This window comes from Elephas maximus, chromosome 24, assembly GCF_024166365.1.
Source record: "Elephas maximus indicus isolate mEleMax1 chromosome 24, mEleMax1 primary haplotype, whole genome shotgun sequence".
NCBI classification, from domain to species: domain Eukaryota; kingdom Metazoa; phylum Chordata; class Mammalia; order Proboscidea; family Elephantidae; genus Elephas; species Elephas maximus.
Genome location: NC_064842.1, coordinates 44,982,599 through 44,998,953, shown reverse-complemented (window position 1 = coordinate 44,998,953; position 16,355 = coordinate 44,982,599). Strand labels below are relative to the sequence as shown.

At 43.8% G+C, this 16,355-nt stretch overlaps 1 protein-coding gene across 1 annotated transcript in view; it reads right to left on the bottom strand.

The window, feature by feature from the left end:
• LOC126066847 (voltage-dependent R-type calcium channel subunit alpha-1E) overlaps positions 1–16,355 on the bottom strand; it is a 360,842-nt gene that overhangs the window by 31,130 nt on the left and 313,357 nt on the right. Inside the window, exons 30-35 of the mRNA XM_049868254.1 lie at positions 15,602–15,766; positions 14,465–14,575; positions 9,574–9,657; positions 8,709–8,834; positions 4,817–4,882; positions 195–286 (exon numbers count right to left, since the gene is read on the bottom strand). Of these exons, the coding sequence (XP_049724211.1) occupies positions 195–286; positions 4,817–4,882; positions 8,709–8,834; positions 9,574–9,657; positions 14,465–14,575; positions 15,602–15,766 (644 nt within the window). The remainder of the gene's footprint in view (positions 1–194; positions 287–4,816; positions 4,883–8,708; positions 8,835–9,573; positions 9,658–14,464; positions 14,576–15,601; positions 15,767–16,355) is intronic.

Genomic DNA, 16,355 nt, shown 5'->3' with positions numbered 1-16,355 from the left:
CTCGCTGCTGGTCTGATTGTGCAGGGTGGCAAGGCGGTTTCACGAAGTCATTGTCTGCCTGCCTCTCCCCATTCCACAGCACGTCCAGACATGAAGCAGAATCAAGAGAGAAAGAGAAATGGGAGGAAGAGGCAGATCAACTCATCTCTCTCCACTGGGAGAGCCCTGGCTGCAACGGTTATGCACCCAAGTACCTGAAGAGCAGCATGAGGGACCCAAAGAAACTTCGGAAGTTGTTGTGCCGATTGATGTGACTCTCCTCATCTAACTTTATGTTTCCAAAGACCTTGGGGAGAAAAACAACAGAAAGTAATGAGAATTACTGAGCTGTGGGACTGCCCAACACTTGACATCAGGTGTACCTGCAGGGTTGGCAAATCCATATGCACGTTTTTCCCGAGGGCCTCACTCTGAAGCAGACAACTCAAACCAGAGAGGCTGGTGGGCACCACCCTCTTGGACTGATATTCAGCAGCAGTTATAGTTTCTACTGTCCCAATGCAGTCAAGGAGACTAATATTAGCGAGGGCCACAGAAGGTAAGATCTCATGAAGTCATCCTGCCCATTGCTCCCACACCTGATCTGGTCCCTTTACAGTATTTTCATGGTACCTGTCACCATGGCACTCACCATGGTACTCAAGCAGTTTGTCAAAGACATGAGTTCATAACACGAGTGCAGGGAAGGTGTCGCCCCTTCTGCCTGTCTCAGGTAGTAGTGATGGAAGCATCTGTATTTGCAGAAGTTGTGATTTCTTGCTTGGGCAGATATTGCCCTGGGGTTTACAAGCAGCTGAAGTCAGAAAGTGGAATCTCTTTCTTGAATGTTTCCACCCAGATAGTCAAATCTCCTAATGTCAGGATGCCTATAACCTAGAGTCAATGACAGCAAAACTATGCACATCCACACATACATATATCATTCAACAGTCACAATTCCCATCCACCATCTAGCAAGGAAGCTGGCATTCCAAAAGTGACCCTCTATACAGAAGCTACAACAAAGTGCAGACCAACAGAACAGAAAAAAATCAGGACAAGTGGATACTTTGAACAGGAAGAAGGTAGGTCTGGCCATAGGTGAAGCTTACAGCTCTGTACTGGTCGCTGGTCTTACTCTATGATCACAGTGCGAATTCATGTGAAAAAAGAGGGACCACCAGGCAATGAAGACTGATGAACTCCCAGGCGCAGTGCTACCTGAAGCCAAGGCAACCCTAAGTCTCTGCAGAGGAGAAGAGTGCTTTTTACACATGCACTCTTTCCCCCAACCATGCTGGATACCAGGCTGTCCTCCCACAAGTCAAGGGTGTACAACTGAAGGCTTTCTGGGTCACTTTTCCAGCCATTGGAAACAATTTTCAGCCCACATTTAACATGCCTCCGTTCATCTAATGTATGCTAAATGGGACACATTTTCTCCCTAACAGTTTTTAGAGTGCGCAATTGAGGAACAATCTCTGCCCCCAGCTATTTTGCTCAAATAACTCCCACTGACACCTGCTTTGGGAATTTGTTCTCAGTGTTGTTTTTCAAAACCCAAATACTACTTGTCTCTCAAGTGGGATGGAGGTGGCAAGCTAGATAGCAGCGACGAAGAAGGGAAAGAGGAGGATAAGAAGGGAGAGGGCCTTCAAATAGACAAACAGTAGATTTAAAAAACCCACCCAAACAATCAAATCTAATTTGCTCTGGAAACCCCTGGAATAAACTGCCATATGATCTTGCCCCAGTTCATCATGTCTCCCCCTGTCTTCTTTCTTTGACCCTCTTGGTATAGAATCCATGATTTATCCCTGTTCTATCACATACATACAACTCACAGTGTTTTTTCTCCCTATTAACACTTATGATGCCATCATTATCTTCATTATGATTTTCTCAAGCATCCATCGAATCATAAACTAGTTGGAAAGGACACTTTGGTTTTGCACAAGGAATGTGTGTCATAGTCAAAGGAACCAGTCAAAGTTACTTTGAATCTATTGTACAATAATTTCCAAGCCAAAAGTGTATATTTATTGTGAAGATGGTCTTTAAAATTTTTTCAAGTTTTATTTTAAGCTTTTCATTTAGTTCTTGTCACTAACCAAAATTTCCTAGATCAAACAGTGTGGAAGAGAAAGAACAGATACTGAGACCTATGAGAAAGCTTAATGAAAGTATAAGCTTAAATCATTTTCAGTTGGAATCACAGAACTTTAGAACTAGGCAGGACCTGTAAAGCTATCTAAGCCCTGTACTATATTGGTCAAGGAATTAAGCCCCAGAGATGCACAGCGACTTGATCAAGTTTTCACATCTGGTCAGTGGCCAAACTGAGGCTGAAAACCTCACCTCCTAACTACCTGCAGCCCCAGGGCTCTTTCCCATATCCAGCAAGTTATTCCTCCCTTCCATTTTCAGATTTTGCAAAGCTCTCTTCTTCCAAGCAGCCTTTGAAAGTTCAGAACAATGATTCTTCTCATAGATACATCCTGTTGCTATTTATATTTTTCTAAGGCTTGTCCTCTTATCTCTGTACTTGTATGGCTTACTCTGTTTTTCTCTGACTACACTAGATATAATCTCTCTAGGAACAAGCTCAGGTGCCTGCCTTGGGCATGGTGCTGGGTCTCTGTCACGGATCAGGAAGAGGCCAGCTAAAGGCAAGACACAGCAGGAATGCCATTCCCGTATGCACAGAATGGAGAGGGTGCTCTTGCTTTTTGGAAAGAGGTCTAAGAGGAATAAAACATGAGGCATTGCAGTGATTGTGAAGATCACAATTTCATAACTAAACAGATCCCACCTCCCACTAAAGGGTAATATAAATACTTTTGTTTGTTGTGCTTTTGGGTGGGAAGAGGGATAATACAGAGTTAGGAAAACTGGCTGTGGGGCAGCAGAACTGGGTGAGACCGTGAGCACGTTATAAGCTACTTAACCATGCTTAACATCAATGGAGACAATGAAACCCACCTATAAACATTCTCATATCATTCCTGAATACATTATCCATATATGTTGGGATATACAGGGAGATAGAGAAAAAGGAGGGGAAAGAAGGAGGAGGAGAAGAAGGGGAGGAATAGGGAGAGGAAGAGGGAAATGAAGAAGAGGAAGAAGGAGGAGGAGAAGGAAAAGCAGGAGAAGGAGGAGAGAAGGAGGAGGAAGAGAAAGAAGATGAAGAAACTGCAAGCAGCAGCCAAAGGGAAGAGAAGAGGAAGAGAAATGGAAGACAAAGTGGGGGTAGCGGGGGAGTAGAACACACATTCAGCAGTGTCTGAACACCAAGGAATTGAAGTAATGGCAATTAGCATTATCATCGTTATCAGCATAAGTGTTAGTAGCAGGCCAGTATTGAAGATGGTCTTATTTTAGCTCATTTTGCTTGAAGAGGAAACTTAAGAACTATTTTCAGTATGGACAAAAGAACTTAATTTAATCAAATTCTCATTTGCCTGTCCAAGAGCATTTTTATTCTAGAAACAATTACTTGGGATATCGAAGGAACTTCAGACAGGTCATCACTCCAGCCTTAAACTTCAGCAAGAATTCTGCTTCTAACACCCCTGACGCTCTCATTAAATCTCTACTTAAATATTCTCATTGAAGGAACACTCCCTACTTCTCCAGCAAGTCTCAAACTTTTTGACACTTGGCATCCTATTGTATATTTGGAGAAAAAAACTTTCCAGTATCAAGTTGAGGGAGAGTGAAATGAAGATGTGCAAGCCAGAAAGAAAGAAAAAAAAAAAACCAAGAGGCCTTTCAGAGATGCTCTGGGAAGGGCTGCTGGTACAGTGTGCCTGGAGATACACTCAGCCACCCCAGATGGAGACGTCATGTAGAAGATGGCCCTCCATCCAAAGGCAGCCAGATGGCCTGATCGCAGGAGCCTGCAAGTTGGCTGAAAGTTCTCTGCTGGGGCTTAGTCATGGTGTCTCCAAGTCTGAGGGGCTTAGCCTCACTAAGATAAGCAGAACATTTGTGTATCCAACCAGATAGGTTCATGAGAGGTGTTGCTGACAGTTTACAGTAGGAGTTCACCAATCGTTAACAGAAGTACCCTTTGAAAGACCTTTTGTGGCCTTTTCTGCTCAGCAGGCGTCTGGCTACATACATAAGTATCTAGGGTCAGAACCTCATTGTGTCTCAAGTTCTTAAACTGGAAAGGATGCGGTAACCTAAGGAACTGTCCAGCAAGCCACATGCTCCTTTAAAGAGGAATTAGCTGAAACGTGGCCCTTGGGTCTCCCTAGAAATGGGCAGACTGCCAGCAAGTTCATGCGTTGTTCACAGCGGTGGATCTTAGGGCATAAATCTCAGCCCTTGTAAACCTAACTCAAATGCATTTGGTGTCTCTGTGGACAGGAGAACAACCCTCTGCTCTTCTCTTAGGCCTAGCCCAAGTGCTGAGATTCTGATAAATGGGTTACCATGAGACTCTCCCCTTCTTTAGCCTCAGAGGAGCTCCCTCTGGCTAAAAATAATGGTATCTTTGCTTTATTTCTGTTGGAGCACCCAGAGAAGCCAGGTGCTTGTAAGTCAGCATCATGATCTGACAACCCCAGATGAGGCCCTTGCACAATACTATCCTGGTGACTTGAGTGACCTGAATGGGGTACAATTACACATGTGAAATTCCCAAAGTCACATGTAACAAAGCCCTTGGAAAAGTGGCCCCTAGGTGAGAAGGGGTTCAGAACCCTCTCCATCTCGTCTCCTGAGGCTGCTATGTCAAAGACAATACTGGGGAACAACCGTCCGCCAAGAATAGCAGGGTTCTATTTTGCTTCCCTCCCCCGACTAAGCCTCTGATGCACCATCTCACCTGCATCCCAATGATGGCATAAATGAAGAAAAGCATGGCAATCAACAGACAGACGTAGGGGAGGGCCTGGAAGGAAAGCAGAGATATAACTATTAATTCAAAGGTAGGCAGCTTCCAGGCTCAAAAGCCTGCAGTCACTGGCAGTGTAGGGACTCTTGCACCCTGACATTGACTTACACAGAACTTGGACTATTTCCTGGGGATGCTGAGTTTTCGGTTCAATGCTTATGTTGATATCCACATGCTCTGTCAGACATGGAAGCTGTTGGCCATAGATTGGCTTATAATTTATCTTCTGTCAAGAGTATCCACTTACCCAGAATTGTGGTCCATATCTCCAAGAAGAGCTGGGAAAACTTCCTGGACTTGGGATTTACCCCAGGTTGCATACGAAATATTAATAACCTAGACAATTGTGTTGCAAATTACACAGCAAGCATCTAGCTTTGGCTTCCAAATCCCTATATTACCCCTTCACTCTCCCACACCCAATGCAAAGCCCATGATGGAGAATCTGGAAACAAAGTGAAATGGCTGGGGTCTCATTGGTTCGTTGGTTTCTGGAAGGCTCCTTCATTCTCTCAGACTTTTAGGCAACACCATTGTCCAATGTTTAAGCCTCCTGACATTCCATTAGGTGTCATGAAAAATTCCAAAAAGCCTGCTTTAAAATTAGCCACCATAAAATTCCATGATTCCATATGGCACAAAATTCCATACTGTGCAAGCTTACTGTCACTTTGGGAAAATAACAGTTCGATTATGGGGGGTGAGGGCAGGTAAAGGAGATATAAGGCAAGGAACTGCCATTGGTCGTTGGGGAAGGAAGTAGACATAGGGCAGTTTGGATCTGGGATGAGGATTGGCCACTAAAATTCTGGGGTCATCTCAGTGCTGACATGGAAATCCTTCTTCTTTACCATCTAGTGAGCTCCCTGGCTGATAATGTGACTATGAATCTCTAGCCTCTGACTTGGGTGGTGGTGTTGTTAGCCGCCTTTGAGTTGGCCCCAGACCACGGCAACCCTGTGCACAATGGGACAAAATGCTGCCCAGTCCTGCACCGCCACCACGAATGGTTGCAGATCAGGTCACTGTGATCGATAAGGTTTTCACTGGCGGATTTTTGGAAGTAGATCCCCAGGATTTTTTCCTAGTCCACTGTGGTCTGGAAGCTCCACTGAAACCTGTTCAGCACCACAGCAACACACAAACCTCCAATGACAGACAGGCGGTGGCTGTGCATGTGGCTTATTGGTCAGGAATCAAACCTGCGTCTCCTACATGGAAAGTGAAACTTCTACCACCGAACCACCAAAGGTTTTAGGCTTTATAACTTGGGCAGAGCTTATCAACAGAGGCAGCTAAGTGAAGAGCCCTAGGAATTTATTTACAACTTGAAAAAAGGATAATATTCAAATGCAACTGTAAGCTGGTGGGAGAACCAGTTCTCCAATGAAGTGCTGATCCCCAAGATCCATGAAGAGGACCAGCTGTATTTCGAGAAGTGATACGAATACTCCCTCTGCTGAAAGGTGTGCGGAGGGAGGTAGAGTTTCTTGCCATCTGGATTGCTGCTACCTTCCACCAGTTACTTCCTTCCCTTGTTCTACCTTCTCCATTCCAATGTCTCCAGTCCCTAGTTCACAACCCCCTAACCTCAGCTTCAGAGAGAAGATCAAAGACTCATTCCACTGTCTTTTCTTGTCATGTTATAAATTCTAACACAAAATAAGGGAAGAGAGGGAAGAACTCTGCTTAGAGTCCAGTGGTAGAGAAGTGGGTGATGCTCAGGGCTGGGTGGAGTAGGTATAGGCAATAGCAAAGCTGTTTGTATTGTGTGGCTCTCTGCTATGCATTTGCAGGGGCCAAAGCCAAAGCCAAAAAAAAAAAAAAAAACCCACTGCCGTTGAGTTGATTCCGGCTCATAGCGACCCTAAAGGACAAAGTAGAACTGCCCCATAGAGTTTCCAAGGAGCGCCTGGTGGATTTGAACTGCCGACATCTTGGTTAGCAGCCGTAGCACTTAACCACCATGCCACCAGGGTTTCCTTTGCAGGGGGCAGGCTTTGTTAAGTAAATTTTAAGAAAACAACTTCTATACTGTGTCCCACAGCTGTTCTGAAAAAGAAAATACCTGTCTATAATGTCGCCAGAGGCAGATTCACTTGTCTTCCTAATTCTCTGTATTATTTACTGCAACAAGCCGACAATTTGTCTATCAATTGTTGACACCCTTTTCTTTGCCCTTGATGGCACGCAGTTTCACAGAGAATTGGTGATCATGATAGTATGACAGGCTGACACATATTTCTTAAGAGACTCACTAACAATAGCTTATGGGTAGGTCTCTAAAGGTTTTAAGAGCATTTTTTAAATCCCAATTCGCCTGAGACCAGATGGTAAGATCTTGTTAAGATTTCATATTTCTCCTCTGACATGTAGCTTTGGAAAAATGAGTTTTCATGGAGGCCTTTGTGGGAGTTACCCTGCCCAAAATTTCTCTGGACATGTTAACAATGTCAGGGGGCTTCCTGGGATCCTGAACATCCTTAAAATTGGTTTCACGGTCTCAGCTCCCAGGCCCTTGACAAAGAAGTACATCAGTAACAACAGTGGGTGAACTCCCTTCCCAACGACAAGAAACCACAAATTCTCTGGCTTGCCTTCTTTAGTTTAATTTCTAATTAAAATATGCAAATAATTGAAATAAAGCAATTTTGTGAACTCATAATTTTTCATCTTTGAATCACTTCAGTTCTTCAAATTTATTTTTAAAACACATTCACTGATAAACTCTTTTTTTTTTTTAATAAGAGAGCAAAGTAGCAGGCATTTGAACAGCACTTAGGCCTCCTAAACCTTAAAAACTAATTATATTTGCTAGAACCTGAAGATATTTAAAATACGTTTGGAAAACTTCTTTACTGGGAATCTCCACCATTTAAATGGGCCCCAGTGTCAATTTTATCTTATATTTATGACACATATATCTCTGTATGACAGCATGAGACTGTTCAAAAGAAGCCCACAGTATTAAGCTTGCCAGTCACCCCTACTTGTCTGTAGGACATAGGGGTGACCACTAGCATGCCACACATTCAGTGGCTCAGGAAACAGACACTGATGAAGACATGTGGGTGGGATGGGTATGAGTCATCTTCCTACGAAATGCAACTCAAGGACTCCTTTGGAAAACTGTTACACGAAATAAAACCAGTGACAAGGTCTGTGAAGTGCAGAGGACATCTGACCACACGTGACTGGCTCTTTACACGAAAAGGATTGCTCAGGGCAATTTGTAACACCTAGGGGAGGTGTCCCTCGTAAAACATACCCCTGCCACAGAGGACAGAGAGGATACCGGAGTTACAAAGTCAAGGTATTTTTCTAGAATAAAATTGTATCCTGTAGACATAAGCTGATCATTACCTGGCAGAGCTGTGTCATGTTGTTGTTGTTAGTTGCCAGTGAGTCGATTCTGACTGCTGGAATCAACTAAAAATCAAACTAGCTGCCGCCGAGTTGATTCTGACTCATGACAACCTTATGTGTGTCAGAGTAGAACTGTGCTCCATAGGGTTTTCAATGGCTGATTTTTCAGAAGTAGATCAGCAGGTCTTTCTTTGAAGGAATCTCTGGGTAGACTCGAACCTCCAACCTTTCAGTTAGCAGCCGAGTGCATTAACCGTTACACCACCCAGGGACTCCTGTGCTGTAACTGAGAGCGGCTGTATTTATCCGATGCTTTGACAAACACCCATTCTACTGGCTTTCAACTTCCTAGAGAAGGACCTGAGCAATGATGCCAAGTGACACGTGTTCCTTGGCTGTGCTGTCTGTTATGACAGGGCCACTCAGTCCTCAGAGAGGATGAGCTGGTGTCTCTTACCTTAAAGGACTGCACGAAGGTCCAAAGTAAAATACGTATGGTGTAGCCCTGCCGCAGAAGCTTTATGAGGCGGGCAGCTCGGAAGAGCTTCAGGAAGCTCATATTGAAGCCACTGGTGTTGACCAGCTGGTGGACCAAAAGGAAACACTGCTAGTGACATTACAATCATTTAGAAAAATCTAAGCACTAGTATTTGCGTACATATCCCTCTTTCAGATCATAAAATTGGACACAGTCTCTGCCTTTCTTTGGTAACACCAGCTGCAGCTGACTAGTCAGTGAGGTCCATCTCTCAAAGCTCTCCCAGCCAGCCCGCTACCAGGTAGAAGGGCCGAGGGAAATATCCACTGCACACATTATACCAATCCAGCCTCCCTGTTCTTCTATCAAGTGGTCCTAACTCCGCACCAAAATGCCAAAAAGAGCAAACCCAGTAATCCCTCCAGCACATGACAGCCCTCCAATATTCAAAAGGAATTATGATGAGTTCTCCAGGTCCTCAATTTAGGGAAACAATCCAGCTTTAAGAATTTGCAGAGCAAAGATTTGGTGCCTCTTTTGTATCTCCCAAAGCATCTAGCAGAGCCCTGTGCCCACTAGACCTCTTGGACACCCTCTATTCCACTCACCCCATTAGACGTCTGCTTTCTGAGTCATGCACATGAAAGAAAGCCTTCCATGAAATCCAGCGCCATTGCTATGTTCGCATTCCCTGGCTGACGCTCAGGAGTGTGGAGGCCAACTCTCCACGCTCAGAGGGGTACATATTGGTGTGATGGCTTAAAAAGGGGCAGAACGTACAGAGGATTCTTGAAATGCTACTTCAGGACCACGTTTATAGAAAAGGGACCCATAAGCCACTCACCTTGCTGTCTGTCAGGATAATTTCTGTGATACTGCCAATCACGGTGATGAAGTCAAAGATATTCCAGGTGTCTCGGAAATAGTTCTGCCAAGTGAATCCAGCCATGGAAACAACAGGAAAAGGAAAAAAAAAAAAAACAGTAAAAGGAGAATAGACATCTTTCATTACATAACTTTGTCACTCGGAATTAAAACTTGTCAATTCACGCACCAGTTCATTCTAACTTTGGCTTCACTTTCCTATTTCTAACCAAACATGCTATTTCTCCTTTACTAATTTGGTAATTTCTCTTTTGAAAAGCAGTTCCATTACTACTTGAAGACTGTGTTTTTAAATATGTCACTAAAAAGCTCATAGGTAAGAAAGAGATTTGTGGCCAAGAACATTATGAAGTCCAAAAGAGAGATCACCACTGTCACCTACAAGACAACAAAAATATTTACAATGTTACTCTAGCATTTTCTACAGCTGTAATTTTTATCTCTATTGCATCATGTGACTCTATGAAAATACAGTTCTGACTTTGAGCCATCAGCAAAAGTCAGAGAGATCATAAGTGACTGAAGGTCACAGATGTGCCAAAAATCTCCTTCTAATTCCACTGAGTCTTTTCAAACCAACTGATTGGCAAAAGGATGGATCGACTTCGTCTTTCCTCTCTCTCTCTGCTCTGTTACACCTTGAGAGGAGGTGTAATGAAATAAAGTATAAAGAAACAGTGATAAAATGAAAGAGTTGAAGGAAATGGAGGACAAATAAAGGACCTGAAAAATCTAGCAATCAGATAACACTCTGCTTAACAGGAGAGAGTGGGCTGTGCTCCCATCTCCCAGGCTCAGGGGAGCACAGACCTTGGACTATATTCCTTAAAACAAACAGGATACTCAGGTCTCCAAAAAGTCACCTGCTTGCACATGGGCAGCACCTCTTATAAGAGACTCTCAGAACCCTGCATGGGGTCCTAGTGTTACAACGGCTTTACAGGAGAACTAGCATTACTGAATCCCTACTATATATGCTAGACATGGGCCAGGCCTCTGGCATGCTTTCAACTCATTTAATCCTCCCACAGATCCTATAGATAAAAAAAAACCAAACCCACTGCCATCGAGTCAATTTCGACTCATAGCAACCGTATAAGACAGAGTAGAACTGCCCCATAGAGTTTCCAAGGAGCGCCTGGTAGATTCGAACTGCTGATCTTTTGGTTAGCAGCCACAGCACTTAACCACTATGCCACCAGGATAGATAGGTAGTGATAAATACCCTATGTTCACAAAGTATTAAGTGGTAGAACTGGCAAGAAGGGTGGGGAGAAATGTGTGATAGAGTGAGAAAAGGAATAGAGGGAGAGAGGAATTAAATTTAATGTACATAACAGTCTAGCACCTAATCAGGCCTGGACTCCCTATGTGTATCATCTAATTGGATACACACAACCAGCCTATCAGCTCTTGTTATCCTCATTTTAAGTATGAGACAACTGAGGCTCAGACAGGTCTGTCCGATTCTAAAGCCACATGCCCCACGACCTCATACACTCACTTTCCATCAGAATACCCAGTCCATCAGTAGTGGAGCCAACTTGAGTCTCTGTTCTTCAATTCTCAGGGTGCTCCCTCCTACTGCCCCACCTGAGGTAAGCTTTCTAATTAATTCTTGGATGGGTCCACATGTAATAGAGACAACACAGGTCTAGATCCTAGAGGACCAGAAGCCCTAGAATTCAGGTGAGGAAGTTTGACAATACAGTGTGGCACAGGATAGCATAGTGTAGTACAGAAAAATAGATTAAGGTGGCAAGAGTGTGCTCTTTGAAGTCAGATATATCTGGGTCTGAATCCTGGCCCTGTCTTTTATTAACCTTGGGCAAATTATTCAACCTTTCCGAGCCCCAGCTCATCCATAAAATCAAATAATGCCTATCTAATACAGTTGCTATGAAGATGAAATGAATAGTACATAAAGCATTTGACATTTAATAGGCAACCTTTACGTAGATCAAGATGCAGTTGTTCGGACAGAACAAGGGGATACTGATTGGTTTAAAGTCAGGAAAGGTGTGCGTCAGGGTTGTATTCTTTCACCATACCTATTTAATCTGTATGCTGAGCAAACAATACGAGAAGCTGGACTATATGAAGAAGAACAGGGCATCAGGATTGGAGGAAGGCTCATTAACAACCTGCGTTATGCAGATGACACAACCTTGCTTGCTGAAACTGAAGAGGACTTGAAACACTTACTAATGAAGATCAAAGACCACAGCCTTCAGTATGGATTGCACCTCAACATAAAGAAAACAAAAATCCTCACAACTGGACCAATAAGCAACATCATGATAAACGCAGAAAAGACTGAAGTTGTCAAGGATTTCACTTTACTTGGATCCACAATCAACAGTCATGGAAGCAGCAGTCAAGAAATCAAAAGACGCATTGCATTGGGTAAATGTGCTGCAAAGGACCTTTTTCAAAGTGTTGAAGAGCAAAGATGTCACCCTGAAGACTAAGGTGCACCTGACCCAAGCCATGGTATTTTCAACCACATCATATGCATGTGAAAGCTGGACAATGAATAAGGAAGACCGAAGAAGAATTGATGCCTTTGAATTGTGGTGTTGGTGAAGAATATTGAATATCCCATGGACTGCCAAGAGAACGAACAAATCTGTCTTGAAAGAAGTACAGCCAGAATGCCTTAGAGGCAAGGATGGTGAGACTGCATCTTACATACTTTGGACATGTTGTCAGGAGGGATCAGTCCCTGGAGAAGGACATCATGCTTGGCAGAGTACAGGGTCAGCGGAAAAGAGGAAGACCCTCAATGAGGTGGATTGACACAGTGGCTGCAACAATGAGCTCAAGCATAACAACGATTGTAAGGATGGCGCAGGACTGGGCAGTGTTTCATTCTGTTGTGCATAGGGTTGCTATGAGTTGGAACTGACTCAACAGCACCTAACAACAACAACAACAGGCAACCAATGTATGTTACTCATTTCCTTTTTTTTTCCCTCTCTCTTCCCTTTTTAATCCCTCTCTGCTTTCCAATCCTACTGCCTTTTGCTGTAGAATTTTTAAAAAGCGATGTAATTTTTCTGAACTTCCAGTTTCTCATTTTAAATAATACTAATAACAATAATGATAATGCTGCTATCTGTCATGCCAACTTCATAGAGTCATTGAAAAAAAATCTTATAAAATCGTGTGTATTGGGGCATTAGATCAATGACTTATTTGAGACTAACATGCCTTTTATAGCGTGAAAATGCCTCGAGACCTTGAATGAAAATACGGGGGTGAGGGTTAGAAAGAGGCAGGTTTCAGGCCAAATCATCTAGTTAAGCCTATAAGTATGTATTCACCATTCACCATAATTACACACATAGTTGGGGGGTCAAGTCACCAACAACGTCAAGATGCATAGAAACACTTTCCCTGTTGTGGCGCTGGCTTTTCCCTCTCTTTCAGTTCACGCTGCTTAGGGCTAGACTCTATTATAAAGGCATCTTTGTTGGTGGTAGTTTATTTTTCCTTTTTTATTTCCTCAAGACTCAAAGCACTCAAAAGGGAGTCAAACAAATAACAATGCAGTTACCTGCAATGGGTTCCCTTCAACTCTCCACCCAAAAATATCAAATAAATGAGTTTCAAAAGAACCATTAGGAGGCAAGAAGTAACCCCCACAGTCAACATTTACAATTACCAAGCCGAACTCAGAGCCCCTGTTAAAGCTGCTACCAGACAAATAACTTACTCAGATCATCAGCAAAGCTCTTCTTGCAGGGAAAGCCATGTACACACATAACCGGAAAGTGTAGCTCACACTCTAAGTAAGTGTGAAACAGCTGTCAAGTGGGTTTATCTGCATCCCACTGATGGCACTGTGCGTGCTGGATCGAGTGGGGGGTTATTTTGTTTATAGGACAATGAAGCAAAGGGTTAGGTTTCCTTAACAGTCTAGAGAGCAGATGCAAGGATTTGCCAAACAATTACGATGAGTAGTCGAGGAGAAGTAAGAGGGCTCATGACAGAAAAATTCATCTCCAACCCTTCCAAAACCCAGTTCCAGAAAGCCATCACACACACACTTACACACACACGTGCACGTGCACGCACACACAAGCACACATGCGTGCATTAAAGGCCTTTGTAAGCTTAAGTAATAAACATTTATTTTTGACAGCAGAAATTACTCTTTATGTAACAAATGGGAAGAGGATGGCAGGCAAAATTTATTATGGGCTATGTTTGAGGCTAAGGAGCCCTGGTGGCACAACAGTTAAGCACTCAACTGCTAACCAAAAGGTGGCCATTCGAACTCACCCAGGGGGTCCAGAGGAGAAACACCTGGCAATCTGCTCCTGTAAAGATTACAGCCTAGGAAAATCCTATGGGACAGTTCTGCTCTGTCATATGGGGTCCTTATGAGTGGAAAATCAACTTGACAGCACCCAACAAGGGACAGATAAGGTTAAGAGGGACAGATATTTTCCTATGAGTTATAAAATTCTTCCACGTTTTACCAGTAAGCACTTTATTAGTATGATCCTTGTTTTCCTCTTTATCTGCACACCAATTGCAGTTCTAGTAAAACCCAGACTATCACACCCTGACTGCTGACAGAATTGGAGAGGACCTGGGCTGATGCCTAGACAAGTAGGAAGCTGGGGATGTGGATTCCTTTGCCCTCTCTCCTAACGCCCTTATACATCATCCTGTCTCTATGGCAGTTTATTCAGCAGTCAGAACGAGCCCACAATTAAGTGAGCAGGTGTGTGAACCTTTTCTGAAATAGCAGTAACCACCCTCCTTCCAACAAAGGCTGGGAATGCACCCAAAATGCAGGGCAGACAGGCCTAAGGCTGGGATAGATTTCAGTGACATACCAAGAAGCCAAAAGCGATGATCTTTAGGACACATTCCAGGGAAAACACCATGGTGAAGGCAATATTCAGGTACTTGAGAGCCAGTTCATAGGTACAGGGAGCAGAATAGTACTGCCGAGAAAATGGGAAAGAAAGAGAATCAAAGCCTTAAGGTGAGGGGGTGATACATATCACTGAGGCTGGCCATCCCTCATCCCTGCCCTTGTGGGACACTCTGGTGAGTGGTGTGGGAGGAGGGAGGGACACTGTGTGCTGGAGGGAAGAACTACATATCCCGTATAGTAAACAAAGCAAAAGAAAACTAAGGAAAACATCGTGCCATGTCCCACCCAGACCACTTAGTTAGTTGCTTTGTCATTTAGTAGGGTCTAGGAGCCCTGGTGGCACAGTTGTTAAGCACTTGGCTGCTAACTGAAAAGTCAGCGATTTGAACCCACCAGCGGCTCTTCAGGAGAAAGATGTGGCAGTCTGCTTCCATAAAGACTCATCACCTTGGAAACCCTATGGGGCTGTTCTATTCTATTCTATGGGGTCACTAGGAGTTGGAATCGACTCTACAGCAATGAGTTTTTATAGTATATGGGAATCCCTGGGTAGCACAGTTGGTTACGTGCTTGACTACTAATTGAAAGGCTGGCAGTTCGATCCCACCCAAAGGTACCTGCAAAGAAAGGCCTGACAATCTACTTCCAAAAAATCAATGATTGTAAACCCTAGGGGAGCACAGTTCTACTCTGACACACACGGACTTGCCATGAGTCGAAACCAACTCAATGGCAACTTTTTTTTTTCTTTTAATGTTCCAACATACCTTTCGAGTCACATCATTATCTTTACGTCCTGATACGTACTATCCCTGTCTTAATCTGCCTCCCATTACTAGCTGTGGTCTTGGAAGCTACTGGACTGCTACCATCTGTTTCATTGTATTTTGACCAGTGGACCCCAAGAGAACCAGAGGCTGGGCTATTGAACAAGATAAGATGAAAATGAGACTCCACAATGGAAAACTAGGTGAGCAGACAATGGATTGGTAAGTTGGAGTGTTTTCCCAGTGTCTTGGGGCATACCCAACTGCAGGGTGAAGGACAGTCACAGAGTTCAGCCTGCCCTAACATCTCACAGTCACCCTCTTACCTTCATCATCAGCACGACAGTGTTCAGGGCAATCATGGCCATGATGGTGTACTCGAAGGATGGAGACACTACAAAGTGCCAGACGCGGTACTGGAAGGTGTGCCTGTTCTGTGGCATGTAGCGGGTGAGAGGTTTGGCACTGATGGCAAAGTCGATGCACGCCCTCTGCAGGAAAGGCAGGGTTATTAGTCCAAGCTGACATTCTCTGAACCATGCACACTGGTGTGCTCTCTGATGGTTAGAAGAAGAGGATGGTGAACAAAAGGGCAAGGTTTGGACAAGCATTAAGTAAAAATGGCAACAGGAATTATCTGGACAAACCTACAGGAGAGATGTTACCTTAAATGAATGCATAGAACTGGGGAGGAGGGTTTGTCACGTTGGGGAAGGGCTTCATGGTTATTTATAATTTCCTTTGACACAGCATGTGGCTGAGATGTTTAGGCAGGAAGCCTTCCCCATGTCCTTAGTCGGAAGTAAAAATCTAGAGCACTTTATTTTACAGTCCTTAAGAATTTCTAAAGGAGCTCCCACAGTGCAACGGTCAAGCACTTGGCTGCTAACTGAGAAGTTGGTGGTTTAAACCTACCAGTGGCTCTGCAGGACAAAAGACCTGCTGATCTGCTCCTGTAAAGATTATAGCCTAGAAAACCCTGTGGGGCAGTTCTTATCTGTCATATAATGTTGCTATGAGTTGGATTCCATTCGATAGCACACAACAACAATTTCTAGTTCAGTTGGGTTCTGAAAAAAA